General features: G+C 51.9%; 1 protein-coding gene across 2 annotated transcripts in view; it reads right to left on the bottom strand.

The window, feature by feature from the left end:
• The window catches only part of GATA4 (GATA binding protein 4), a 46,391-nt gene extending 40,342 nt beyond the window's left edge, over positions 1–6,049 (bottom strand). For both annotated transcript variants that reach the window (XM_061199477.1, XM_061199478.1), the window contains exon 1: positions 5,434–6,049. In XM_061199477.1, the coding sequence (XP_061055460.1) occupies positions 5,434–6,049 (616 nt within the window). The remainder of the gene's footprint in view (positions 1–5,433) is intronic.
• Positions 6,050–12,456: the final 6,407 nt, after the last annotated feature.

Genomic DNA, 12,456 nt, shown 5'->3' with positions numbered 1-12,456 from the left:
AAAATTGTTAAGGCAGTAAAAATAAAACAAAGTAAATCTTAACTTTAACCTCCCTGTATTTTAAATGTATTTTCTTGTTATTTAATGGTTTAATAAAGAAGCACAGAAAGGACAGTGAAAAATGGTTAAGGTGGTTAAAAATTCAAAAAGTTCCAAGGCATAGATGGTGAAAGTCCTTTTCTCACCCTTTCCCCTCACTTCTCCAGTTATTCCCGACAGGCAATCAATGCTACAAATTCGTTGTGAATATTTCCAGAGAGAAATTAAATATTTCCAAATGCATATAATCTTTTCTTCTCTTTTTTTACACAAATACAGTGCTACACACACATCCTGCACTGATAAATGTCTTGAAGAGGATACCATACCATTACATAATGAACTTCCTAATTTTTTATGCTGGCAAGATATCATATTGTTTGTATGCACCATGTGAACACAGACAGTCCCCTAATGCGCATATAGATTATTTCCAATTTTGGTTGGAATAATTATTTCCAACGACACAACAGTGCTGCAACTAACATGTGCCCATAGAATATATTCTATATTTGTAGAATAAATTCCTTGAAGTTAAATTTCTAGGTCAAGGGTATCAACTCTGTAATTTGTCAGATATCACAAAGGGCTCTCCATAAAGGCTGTACCAATTTACACTCCCATCCACAGGTATCAGAGTTCCTGTTTCCCCATACCTCGGAGTATGTTTGTTTTCTTAGCTCGTTTAAGTAAAAAAAAAAAAAAAATAGGGAGGGATATTGAAGAAAGTGTTATCTAAAGCTGTCTCCTGTGCATCATTTCACCTGAGCGCTTAGAAAGTACCTAACAAATGTGGCTTGACCTTTCAATGGGACACCCCTGGGCAGGTGACAGATCTCACTAGAAGCAGTGACATATCCCTGGCTACGCCCCGCTCCCCAGCCACACACACACCTTTCCCATTTAAATGGTTCTCAGGGCAACACCAAAGACCAGCCCCAGCTCTGACTGACCTGCTCAGGGTGGTAACGGAAAGTTAAACAACTTTGGTTTCTCAAAGACTGACGAATCATTCTCTAGCCAAACAAGCTACCTACAAAGAGTTGATCTCACAAACTTCCCTACATAAATGCACTGGCTCTGAAAGCAAGTGGCTTAATTGATAAGCAGTCCCCATAAGATCCAGAAAACACTTCAGAGTTTTCCACCAACCTATACCATAAACAAACTCTTAGAACACCGTGAATGAGACAAAGCTTTCAAAGAAACCATTTGGCTAACACTGAGTGATATACATGCATTTCGTTGTGTTATTTTTTTTTAATCAACCCTTAAAATGATTCAAAATTGTTGCACTCCTTTGAAAATATAACTGCTTGTTCTTCTATTACACAAAAGAATTGTTATTCCATCATAAACTATATTTTCATAGCTTTTCCAGTAACATCTACCACAATGTTATTTTCTTTAAGGCATATTCTCATATAATTTCCAGTTTCCTTTTCAGCCTTAAGTATTTACAAGCATTAATTGGTACAAAAATCAACTTTATTGTGGTGTAATGTACACACAATAAAACACTCCTATTTTAATAGTATACGTCCTTGAGTTCTGACAAATGGATATGCCTACGTTAACAACTGTGATTGTGATCTCTAAAAGGAGACAGCTATATCATCCCGCCACAGCTAACTCACAGGCACACCAACGCAGACCCAAGCCCTTGAAATGCAAGAGTCCCCAGCACAGCTCCACTGGCAGATGGCCACACGGTGTCTCCTTAAGCACTTTCAGTGCCCAGGGGTTCATGAATAAGACAAGCCATAGCCCACATTCCATTTCAACAACTACAATCCTGTGTGCAAAAGTGTTCTTCTCAAACCTAATATCTGCTCACCTAGAGCAACACAAAGTTAAAAGGACATAGACTTTTGCCTTTTAGATATTTATACACAGACACTCTCTCCCTCTCTTACCCACCCTGGGACTTCTCCAACGGAAACTGCTCCAGTGGTTTCCCAAGGCTTCAGGAACCCTCTCCCATCCGGCTCACTCCTCCCCAGAGCCCTCCGGTGGGTCTCTTCAGCAGCCGTGGTGTGTGGTTTGACCTGGGCAGAGGACTGCAGCAACTACCTCCTGGATCTCCACTGAAATATTTGCTCAGTGCCCAGCATGTGCCAGGCACTTACACATGAGTAAGACTCTGTACCTGGTCTCAGTAAGGTCACATAATTCCATCAGTGCAGCCTAATTCATGAATTCAATGGTTGTGTCAGGGCTCATATTGAACTTGGAATGAATTAAAGTCTGTATACATGGCAGTCAAGGCAGAGTCATTCCTTCCACCCTAAGTCCAGAGCTCTACAGAGGCCCCTGTTTGCTTTTATTGCTTTGCTTTTTGCCTTATTCCAATAACCAACAAAAGAACTCTGGCAAGATATGAACTACTGTTAATACTAACGCTTAATACTTCATAGAGAAATAAAGGTGGTCTCTTCTTTCTCCTCTTTGAAATTAAAAACAGTTTCTGAGTGAAGAATGAGTTAGTCTGTGTGGTTTCACCTATGGTGATAAATACATCATTTAAACAAAGCCAAGCTGGGTTCTATTATTTCATGGTACCAGACAGTGTGACAGTAAATGAGGGCATGCATTTTCTTTCTTTCTTTCTTTTTTTTTTTTCTTTCCAAATTGCAGGTACTTTTCCTGACAAACTTCTATTTACCCTTCAACACCAAGTGCAGACGGCACCACTTAGGTGAAGACTTCCAGATTCCTAGACAGAGGGAGGTACACCTCTGTCCTCTCTCCTCTGCTCTCAGCTCATGGCCATAGCCCATTGCTGGGTCACTCACCTGCCTTCAAGTCTGTTTAGGGTGACCAATTATCCCCGTTTGTTGGGGGCCTGTCCTAGGTTTAGCACTAAAAATCCCCAATCCTAAAAAGCTCCTCAGTCTTGAGAAAATCAGAAAAATTGGTCACTCTGCGTGATAGTGACTATTTACTCAAATAGCCATCATTTATGTGCCAAAGCCAAGAACTTCACAAACGTTACCTTATTTTTCTAATTTAAAACAACACTAAAAGTAGTTACAACCATCCCATTTTACAGGAAAAGAGAGGAGACTGAGAGAGGTAAGTACCTTGCCCGAGATCACAGGGGCACCCGAAATTGAATCTAGGTTTGCCTTTGTCATACCTCCACCCTGTACTGCCATCTCAGGACCTGGTGGCAACTCCACATAGCAAGCTCTCAATAAACACCACGGACTCAGTAATCACTTGTCATCATCCTTCGATCACTCAGTATCAGTTAACATGTCAGTGATGGTCCTCGATAAAGCTACCAGGCATTAACAGGAGGATCCATGTGATAGGAGGAACATATGAAAAGCACATGTACATATGCTGCTTTTAACTGGCTGTTATGCAAGTGCCACCTGCAGAACATGCTGGAGATGTGAATGCCAACAAATTCAGCATGCCTCCTGTCCCCTCACATAGGTAATGTGGAACCATTCATCACCTGACCACTTAAAACACTTGGCTGTGTACAGAAGAGAAAATCCAACTGCTTGGCCGGACCCCAGGGCTGTCTTCAGGTGGGACTTCCTGAAGTAGTGGGGACAGAGCACAGCGCACCCGGAAGACAGGCCACACTTGTCAGCAAGGGGGCCCTCCTTAAAGGTCGGCTTGCCATCTGTTGACACTGGAGTGTGGGAAACATTACTTACTTCAACACCCTCCAGCCTGGTATGGGTTACATTTGAGAATCTAAATACGCACTGTGTGCACTCCTCACAGAGTATCTTTTTTTTTTTTTTATATATATTGTTGTGGCTGTAACTCTCATGACCACAAAGAATCCCCGCCCATCTTTGGATTTCAGACTTCTCTTTTTGCCCTAACCAAGCACCAAATTCTCAGTCCAGGATCACAAGGGTTAGGAAGCAACCTCCCCATCCCACCCCCAAGTTCGAAGAAGTGAAACTGTGTGGACCATTCCTCGCTATTTTAAAACAGGAGTTCTAGAGGGAGTTCTAGAGAGAACTCAGGAGAGTTCTAAGAACGCGGGGCCTGAGGGGCCCACGCCCAGCACGCCCACCTCTAGCTGCCATTGTATGGAGATGCTGCCCAGCTATCTCTCAAGGTCCTCCCGAGAGTCTCCGGAGCCTGGGGAGGGGCGGGCCCTCCTCTCTGGGGGTGCCGTCTGGCTCCCCCGTGACGGGGAGGGGGAAACTGGGAGCCACAGCTCCAAGCCCCGGCGCCACATCCACGGTTAATCAGTTTACCTGAGATGTGTATTTGGGCGGACACCCCTGGGATCTTCCCCAGGCCACCCAGGGTCTGACGATAAATTAAAAGCTCTTCAAAGCCTGAACCCTTCTCGGAGCCAGCCCAAGACTGGAAACCTCGGGGAGGAACGGCTTTACCCTTCAAAGTGAGAACAAATGCGAAAGGATTTAGCACTTAGTAGGTAGTCAGTAAATGTTAACTTTGTTGCTCAAGTCTGGGCTTCCCCTCCCCTACAAGAGTCGTCTCCATCCAAGCCGGATCCCGTCCCTTCCTGAAATTCCACAGGACCAGAGGTCATTTGCATTTTCAACTAGCGTTGCCACTTCCTTTCTCTCTCAGCCTGAAGCGCCGAAGCCCTGCCTCGGACTTCATTTTGTTCATCTGTAAATGGGAGCAAGGGGCACACGTTTGACGTCCTTCCCAAGTCTGACATTCAAAGAAGCTATAAAACTGTGCCCATTACGATTGTAATTTCTAACCCCAGCCCTCGGGACCGGACGAAGCTGAACACTTGGACCTGCGGCAAAGTCTCCACTTCCGTCAGGCATTATAAAGATGCACCTCTGGGCTCCCCGCGTTCCCGGACACCGACCTGGGGTGCGCTTCCAACGCAGCCCTGGGCACCTATGCCCCGCCGACCAGCACACGGTCACGACACGCTCTGGCCCCGAGGCACCCACCTGGCACTGATCCCCGGTCAACCCATCTCCATTGCCAGGGTTCCTCATTTGTTCCCGGTGTGAACTCCCCGACAGGAAAATCTTCTGCCACCCCCGAGGGATCCTCCAACTGGCCCGCCAAATGGCCCAGAAGATCTTGGGCGCAAGCCATGTAATCAGTTCCCTGCGGAGGATTCTGAGCAACGGCCGAGAGGAGGTGGGAGCAGAAACCCGGTGTTCCCAGCGCTGTGCAGCCGGGTCGCCCAGCGGCCTCCGCAGTCACCTACACACGGGCGCTGCCTGGGCGCACGTAGACCCAGACACACCCGACGCCCCGGGCCACCCTGCAGTCGGTTTGCTTTCCTTGGAAACTCACGTATCCCCTCTATCCCCTGCCCCCGCCCCCGCATACCTGTGAAAAATTAAATGTCCCAAACAAGGCTCAGGACTACCTCTGTCCCGGCCCCGGACCGCCCGGGGACGCGCACTCAGCACTCACCGAGATTGGGGTGTCGGGCCGCAGGGTTGGCCCGGCCGGGCAGGCTGTGCAGAACCGGGCTGTCGAAGGGACCGGCGGAGGCGGCGGCGGCCGCGGCCCAGGACGCGCCCACGTCGGCCATGTAGGCGGGGTAGGGGCTGGAGTAGGAGCCCGCGAAGCCGGCTCGCCCGTACTGCTCGCGGCCCGCCAGGCCGGCGCCCGCCGCCCCGCCGCCACTGCTGTAGGCCGCGGCTTCCCGGGCCGCAGCGGCGGCGGCGGCAGCGGCCAGGGACCCGGTGGTGCCCGGGAAGGAGAAGCGCGGCGACACGGGCGGCGGGGTGTAGGCGGCTCCCTCGGCTCCCGCCTGGCTCCAGCCCGGGCTGCCCTGCTGGGTCCCGGGCCCTGCGCCCGACGGCGCGGCCCCTGAGCTGCCGCCCGAGGCGGCCCCGGACACGGTGCCCCCGCCTCCGCCCTGGAGGTAGGACAGGCCGAGCACGGAGGAGGGCACCCGCGGCGTGGGCACGTAGACCGGCGAGGACGCGGCGCCCGCGCCGTGCATGAAGGCGCCCGGGCCGCCCGCCTCGTAGGGCCCCGGAGGGGGACCGTGGTTGGCGGCCATGGCCAGGCTCTGGTACATCGCCACGCGCGCTCGCAGCGTCCGAGTCCTCAGAACAAGGAACAGTGCGGGGAGAGAAAATAATATAAAAATAAAAAGACGAATAATGTGCAAGTGAGGGGCTGTCACGAAAATGAAGATCAAAAATCAAAGGTTAAAAAAAAACACACGAATCCTTCAAAAATATATACGTATTAAATCCAGCATTGAGCCAAAGACTCTAGGCTCTGGTTTACTCAGGAAAATCCCAAATTGAATTTGCGGTTGTTCCCGGAGGTGGTGGAGGAGGGGCCGAATCCACTGCAGCGACTGGAGGTCGCGAAGACGCGGGGTAGCGCCCGGGCGCGGGCACGGGGCTCCAGCCGGGGTCACGCGGGCCTGGCCTGTCGCTGCGCGGCACCGCCGTCTTTAGGACACCCCGGCCTGCGGTGCAGGGTGCGGGAGGCTGGCTCCAAGGCCGAGGGCCGGGCGGGCTCCTTTCCTCCGAGATGCAGCCGAGTCTAAAGAGGGAATGACAAAGAGGGAAATAAGTTCATCCAGAGCTTTCAGAGCCCATTTCCCCTAAGCTTGGTTGCTTCTCCCGCCCTGCAAACAAAATCGCCACTCTCGGGGGCCCAGCTTCGGAGGCCACCCGACTCCGCGGGAAGCTATTCTGCAGAGGCCGTGGGGTCCGGCTGCCGGAGGGAAGCCTCGGGGAGGGGCGATTTAGAGACCCGGGGCTTCCCAGTTATTGGACATGAAATTACTGGTTATGCTCACGATCAATTTTTTTTTTTTGTATTGCTTGTCAGGAAGGACTTTAATTTTACCTTATTTCTAGCATATTCTTGTCACAATATTTTAAAAGTCCAAGGGTTTCCGGTTTCCGCGCAGAACCTAGAGCTAAGAAATCTCGTCCCATCTCCTGTGTCCCCCCACCTATCCCCAACTGATCTTGGCCATGAAAGAACTTTAGATTGCCCATGGAAGACAAGGACAAACTTTATAAAAACCAGCAGCCTAAGAAGTTTTTGTTTGCAATCTTTTTTTGTTTTTTTAACTAGAGGCAGAGTCTAAATATTTATAAGTGAGCACAGTGTCTGCTAAATCTCGGTGAAAAAGTTTGCGGAATCTCTTATCCATAGGCTATATCACGTGGACATCAAATCAGACAAGATACACGTTTCTCGCAAATAGTTTTATTTTGGAGATTTTGCAGACTGATATTAAGAAAAGTAAGAGGAATGTACAAAGTCACTTTACAGAACTACAGTACTCACTGAACCATTCCAATTCATCGAATGGGTTTTTCATATGGAATCACTGATCCACCCACATATGGAATCAGGACACCAATGAGACTGCTTGGTGGAAAGAACAGTTTGTAGGACTTGATTATATCCTTGTATCCTGTGTTTTGATTTCACCAGGCAATTTTTCTGATAAAACTAAGCGCTCCACCTTCTGAAGCACCTGCTTAGTTCCAGGTCATTTTCTCCACAATTTCGCTAAGTAAAAGTGTCTCTCCTCATTTTACAAAAGAGGGGACTGAAGCATCGAAAAGTTTTGAAACTCCTTTAAGATCAAAGTACAATTAAAGGGGGGTAGGGGACAGGATCTGTAGGACTCCAGGGGTTTAAGGCTGTCCAGTCCATGCCCACTTTTCTCCTTAGGAGAGGCAGCTACCCTTAACATTTTTCTTTTTTAACTGCAGTAGTAGACTTACAGATATATTAACAGAACTATGTACTAAATCCAGGCTCTGCCACTTACTGAATGAATGACTGTAGACACATTACTTAACCTTTCTGTGTCTCAGTTTCCTCATTTGCAAAAATTCAAATATTAAAGGTAACTATCTGGTATGGTCATTCTGAGGATTATAAATTAATATATGGAAAGCACTTATAACAGGGTCTTATAAAACTTTTATAACAGGCACAGAGAAAATTCTATACAATTGACTATTATTTTTACTACAATGTACCATGAGAAAATGCTTCAGACGTATTATGTACTATAATAAATGGTCATCTTTATTCTTGTAAAAAAATTCTGGAAAAGGAATGTCTAATACACATTATATAATGCTTTTAACCACTTTTGCAACATCACTAATAATAATAATGTTATAGCACTGTATTATACAGTCATATGTTAACTCTTAAGTGGTTTATTATTTGCTTTCAAAACTATACAATAAGTTATTGGTTTTGGGAACATTTCCTTCCAATAAGAAGTTTAGTTAGAGGATGGATATTAAAAAATTTGACCGAGATCACCAACTTTCCCCTTTGAAAATGAAGGCAAAAAATTAATACGTATAGGAATCTCTGGGCTTCAGTAAGTAAATACATAGGTTTACCTTAATAAAATATTTGGTATTTGATTTTAAAATCAAATAGTTGACCTATTTCATTGTATTTTCTGGAATACTCCCGCACTTCTAAACAAATGTCATAAGTTTCTTTTCTCAGAAAGCTGCAGGAAAGGAAGAGTTATAATTTTGTAATCCAACTTCCAATATACATACAGATGCTAACTTAAGCTTTAAAATGGAAACGCTGAAAATGCCATAAATCTAACATTTGTCTTTATTACATTCTCTGCCTTTTTAAATGGCTGATACATTACCTCAGAGTTGGATTACTGAACAATAGGAGGGGGAGAAAATACCGCTCTATACCTTTCTGTTAAGACAAGAAATGAACTACTCCCTTTAAAAGACTCTTGCTTGTTTCTGTAATTGAGCCTCCTCGCAGGCCATCCCGGGAGGGAGCGGAACGAGCTCCTGAGAATGGCAGAAGAGGTCTGGCCTTGCTGTGGGGATCCGGGCTTGTGCCCCAGTTTTCCCTCTCCCGCTGATCACCCATCCCAGTTCACCCAAAATTCACAGGCCAGACAGGAAAGCTTTCTTCCTTGCTGAGTGAGCTCAGAGCCCTTTTCTGATCTACTTCTGAGAGCCGAGAGGATCGAGAGCGTCCTAACGTTCCCGTGCATTTACAGGTCACTCCTGCTCCTTCGGTTCAGCTGGCGCCTTCGCCCCTCGGCCTGCTGCGCAGAAAACTGTCACACCCGAGTCGGCAATAACGGACCTGGTCGCTGCGGGGGACGTGGAGATCCAGAAGTGGAGGGGTGGGGTATCACCCCGTCACCCCAATAAAACCTTTCTCTCTTTAAAAGCCTGAAACCTGCTCTTGGCTGCAGTTCCTTCTCTGAGAAACACAGGAAATCTTTCCCCGAGGCGCTTTCCCAACCTTCCCGGCGGCGCTGGCCCCGACTCCCACCGGCCCTGGGCCCCTCACCACCCTGTTCCCCCAACCGCAAGGCCCCTCATTCTTTCAACCTGGTGGCAGTGTACCACCTGGGCATCCTCCTCTCCCCTGGGTGACTCCCCCCCCCACCCAGCCCAAAGCCAAGAGACATAATTTCGTGGACCGGGGTAGCTAGCCGTGGCCAGCTGAGGGACCTCACTGCTCTCCGCCGGGTTCCCGCCCTCAGCTAATCCCACCCAGAAGCAGTGTGGGTTTAATCCCCTGGACCCCAGATAGGAAGACTGGGAGGCATGAAAAGTGCGGGCGCTCAGCAGCCATTCCCGACTTCGGAGCGCCTCCCCGGGGCCCGAGGCCCAGTTGCGCCGCCTCCCACCGCCTCTCTGTCACCCACGGGCGACACTCCTCCGTCTGACTCCCTCCGTGTTCGAGCCGCCGTGCGGCCTGTCTAGGGTAGTCGGTCAGGGGGATTTCTCGCGGCCACCATGGCCATCCAGGCCCAGGCCTGCGAGATGCAAACAAGGGCTGGGAAATCTGCACGCGGGGGCGGGGATTAAAAACGTTCAAGTTCACACAAAAAGAATCCAGAAGCACTTCGAGTATCCCTGTCCGCTTTCCCCTCAAATCTTACTCTGCTTTAAAGAAGCTGCTAAGGTTAGGGAGAGGGGGATGACCAACGTCTCCCTTCCATCCGCTGGTTACCTCTCTACTCCCAAGCAAACAAGCGCGGAGGAGACGGCAAAGAGCAAGGAGAGGCGCGGGAGAAGCCGTACCTGCCGCGGCTCGAGCTTCCTGGAGGCCGGCGCGCGCTCCCCTGGGCGCCGCGGGAGCTTCGGCGGCAGCGGAGCTCTCGCAGCCTCCCTGCCGGCCGCCTCGGAGTTCCCCAGCTCGCTGCACGGATCCCCTCGTCCCTGCGCTTCCGCTCGCCGGCGCTGACTGGCCCGCGGGAGTCACGTGCAAGGACAGGGGGCGGGGGTGCGCCGCGGCGGGCTGCACCTCCGCCGGGCGCCTGGCTGCGGGGCTGTTCAAAAAACTCCCCTAGCAGGCAAAGTCCAGGCGCAGGGATCTCCTCGGAAGACGCCAAAGTGCGACTGCCGGGACGCGCGGGCTTCACCCACCGCCCTGCCTGAGGTCGATTCGGTTTGCGGTTTTGCCCAGGGTCAGCTTTATTAATGAGTCGTCTCTCTCCCACCTCCTCCCCTGCCTTCCACCTCCTCCCTCCTCCCCACGCTTCCTGGTGGTCCGGTTCCAGCCGCGGCCCCGGACGCGGGGGGCGAGGGGCGGGGCTGATAGAGGGGAAGGTGACCTCTTGGGCGCGACCCCGGCTCGGGTGTGGGGCCCTGGGTCACCGGGGGTGCCCGGCTGGTTGCAGAGCTTCGGGTGATAGTGGGTACTAGGATTCTCCTAGCCCCAGATTCTGGGGAGGAGGAAGAGACGCCAAACTTGAGATTGCCCCCCTTAATCAGAGCGCGGACACCTAAGCCTCCCTTTCACCTTCGCAGTAGCCCGGGGAGTCCGCCAGGCTTCTGCGCACAGTTTTATGTTCATGCAGATAAAAGTGCACGCTTTCATGGCGAAGCTTCCCAGCCCCTGCGGCCTCCTCCCTTCAGATCTTTGCGTTTTTCTCTGCTGCCTGCGGCGCCGCCGCTCCAATCCAAGGGACTTAACAGGGACTTGGGGAGCTCGGCAGTCCAGCGGAGTTTCTCGGCCGAGAGGACTCTTCCAGCGGCCTCAGCCCCCCTCCCTAGAGCGGGGGCGGGGAGGGTGGCAGGCCTGAGTTTGGAGTCGGCGTCAGTGCCTAGAGGCCCCAGCGCAGCGGGGCTGCAAGCCGGAGAGTCCCTCAGACAGGTCTAAAGGTTAATAGAGCAATCACAGGGCCCTATTACCGCGTAAAAATAACCCATCGATTACCGCAGCCTTCAGCTCCAGATAACAGCCGGCCGGTGGCTCTCAAGCTTTCGGTTAAACTTCCCCCCCACCCCCCATAAGGTCGCGTTTCTCTCCCTTGCGCAGGTTTCTCATACCAGATTGGAGGGGTCTGGAGGGGGCCGGGATACCACCCTGAAAGAAACCTGTGCGCCTCCGAAGTAAGGGTACGGGCGAGACCCGCTTCCGCAGTCTGTAATCGGTCGTGGATTCCCGGCCTGCGCGAGGGCAATCCGGGCACTGAGGCCGAGGCTAGGACGCGGGGCTGATTGGAAGGAAACCCCCCAAAGGGATCGTGGCCAACTCGTGGGGATTCTCAGGAAAATCCCGGAGGAAAGACTGAGAGCGGCTGCGCGGGGAATTCTCTTCCCTGAGCTGAAGGTGCGGAGGTCCAGAGGGGCTCAGGCCGAAGAGAGGAAACTGAGGCGCCCGGCAGAGCGGCGGAAGGGCTGAGCGCCCGCTGGACTCACCGACGCCGCTCCCTGGGCCGCTGCCCGCCTGGGCCCCTTCGCGCCCGGGAAGCTGAGGGTGGCGTGCTAGGGGTCCCTTCTCCAGCTTCCTCCAGCTCCTCGCCAGCGCCTTGCAGAATTTGGGGCTGCAGATCCCGGGCCTGGGAACTTAAGAGGGAGGGGTCCTGGGGATCCCGGAGGCTGGACCTGGGGAAAGGCGGTTTCGCGGGGACACGCCGACCGGCGCACTTTCAGATGCAGCCGAGAAGGGCACGCGACCCCTGTGCTCTTTGAAACGGGTCCTCCTTCCCCCTGGGGTGAGCGGGAGAGCCACGAAGCCAAAGGCCTGCGCCAGGGGCCTATGAGGGCTTTCTGAGGAGTTGCAAGGCTGAGCTCGGCGGAGCAGGAAGCTGCCCCGGCATCTCCCTTCTCCCTGGGAATTTGTGGCTCCAGCGATGCCCCATGTCTCAGAGCTGCCTCCCGCGCGCGACCCCCAGAGGGCGAAAGGGGCTGAACCTGGAGACTGGGCCTTGGGACTTAGCATCTGGCGGAGCGGCCATCTGAGCGTCCTCCCCAAAGCCAAGGACGCGGGCCGCTCCCACGCGGGCTGCTGCCTTCGCAGTGCCGGGTCGGCCGCGGCGCCAGAGCGCGTGTGCTGAGGGTCGCAGTAGCTGGGTGACCAGCGGCCAGCCTCGCCCCACTCCCACCCCCAGCCTCCCGTACAGTGGTGGGGGCAATAGCAGGCCCTGCTCTGTGTGGCTGTTGTGAGACCCCTGATGGAAGAGACTGTTCTTTCTAAGCG

This window comes from Eubalaena glacialis, chromosome 9 (genome assembly GCF_028564815.1).
Source record: "Eubalaena glacialis isolate mEubGla1 chromosome 9, mEubGla1.1.hap2.+ XY, whole genome shotgun sequence".
Classification (NCBI taxonomy): domain Eukaryota; kingdom Metazoa; phylum Chordata; class Mammalia; order Artiodactyla; family Balaenidae; genus Eubalaena; species Eubalaena glacialis.
The sequence above is the reverse complement of the archived record's forward strand: the minus strand, read 5'-3'. Positions and strand labels throughout refer to the sequence as shown.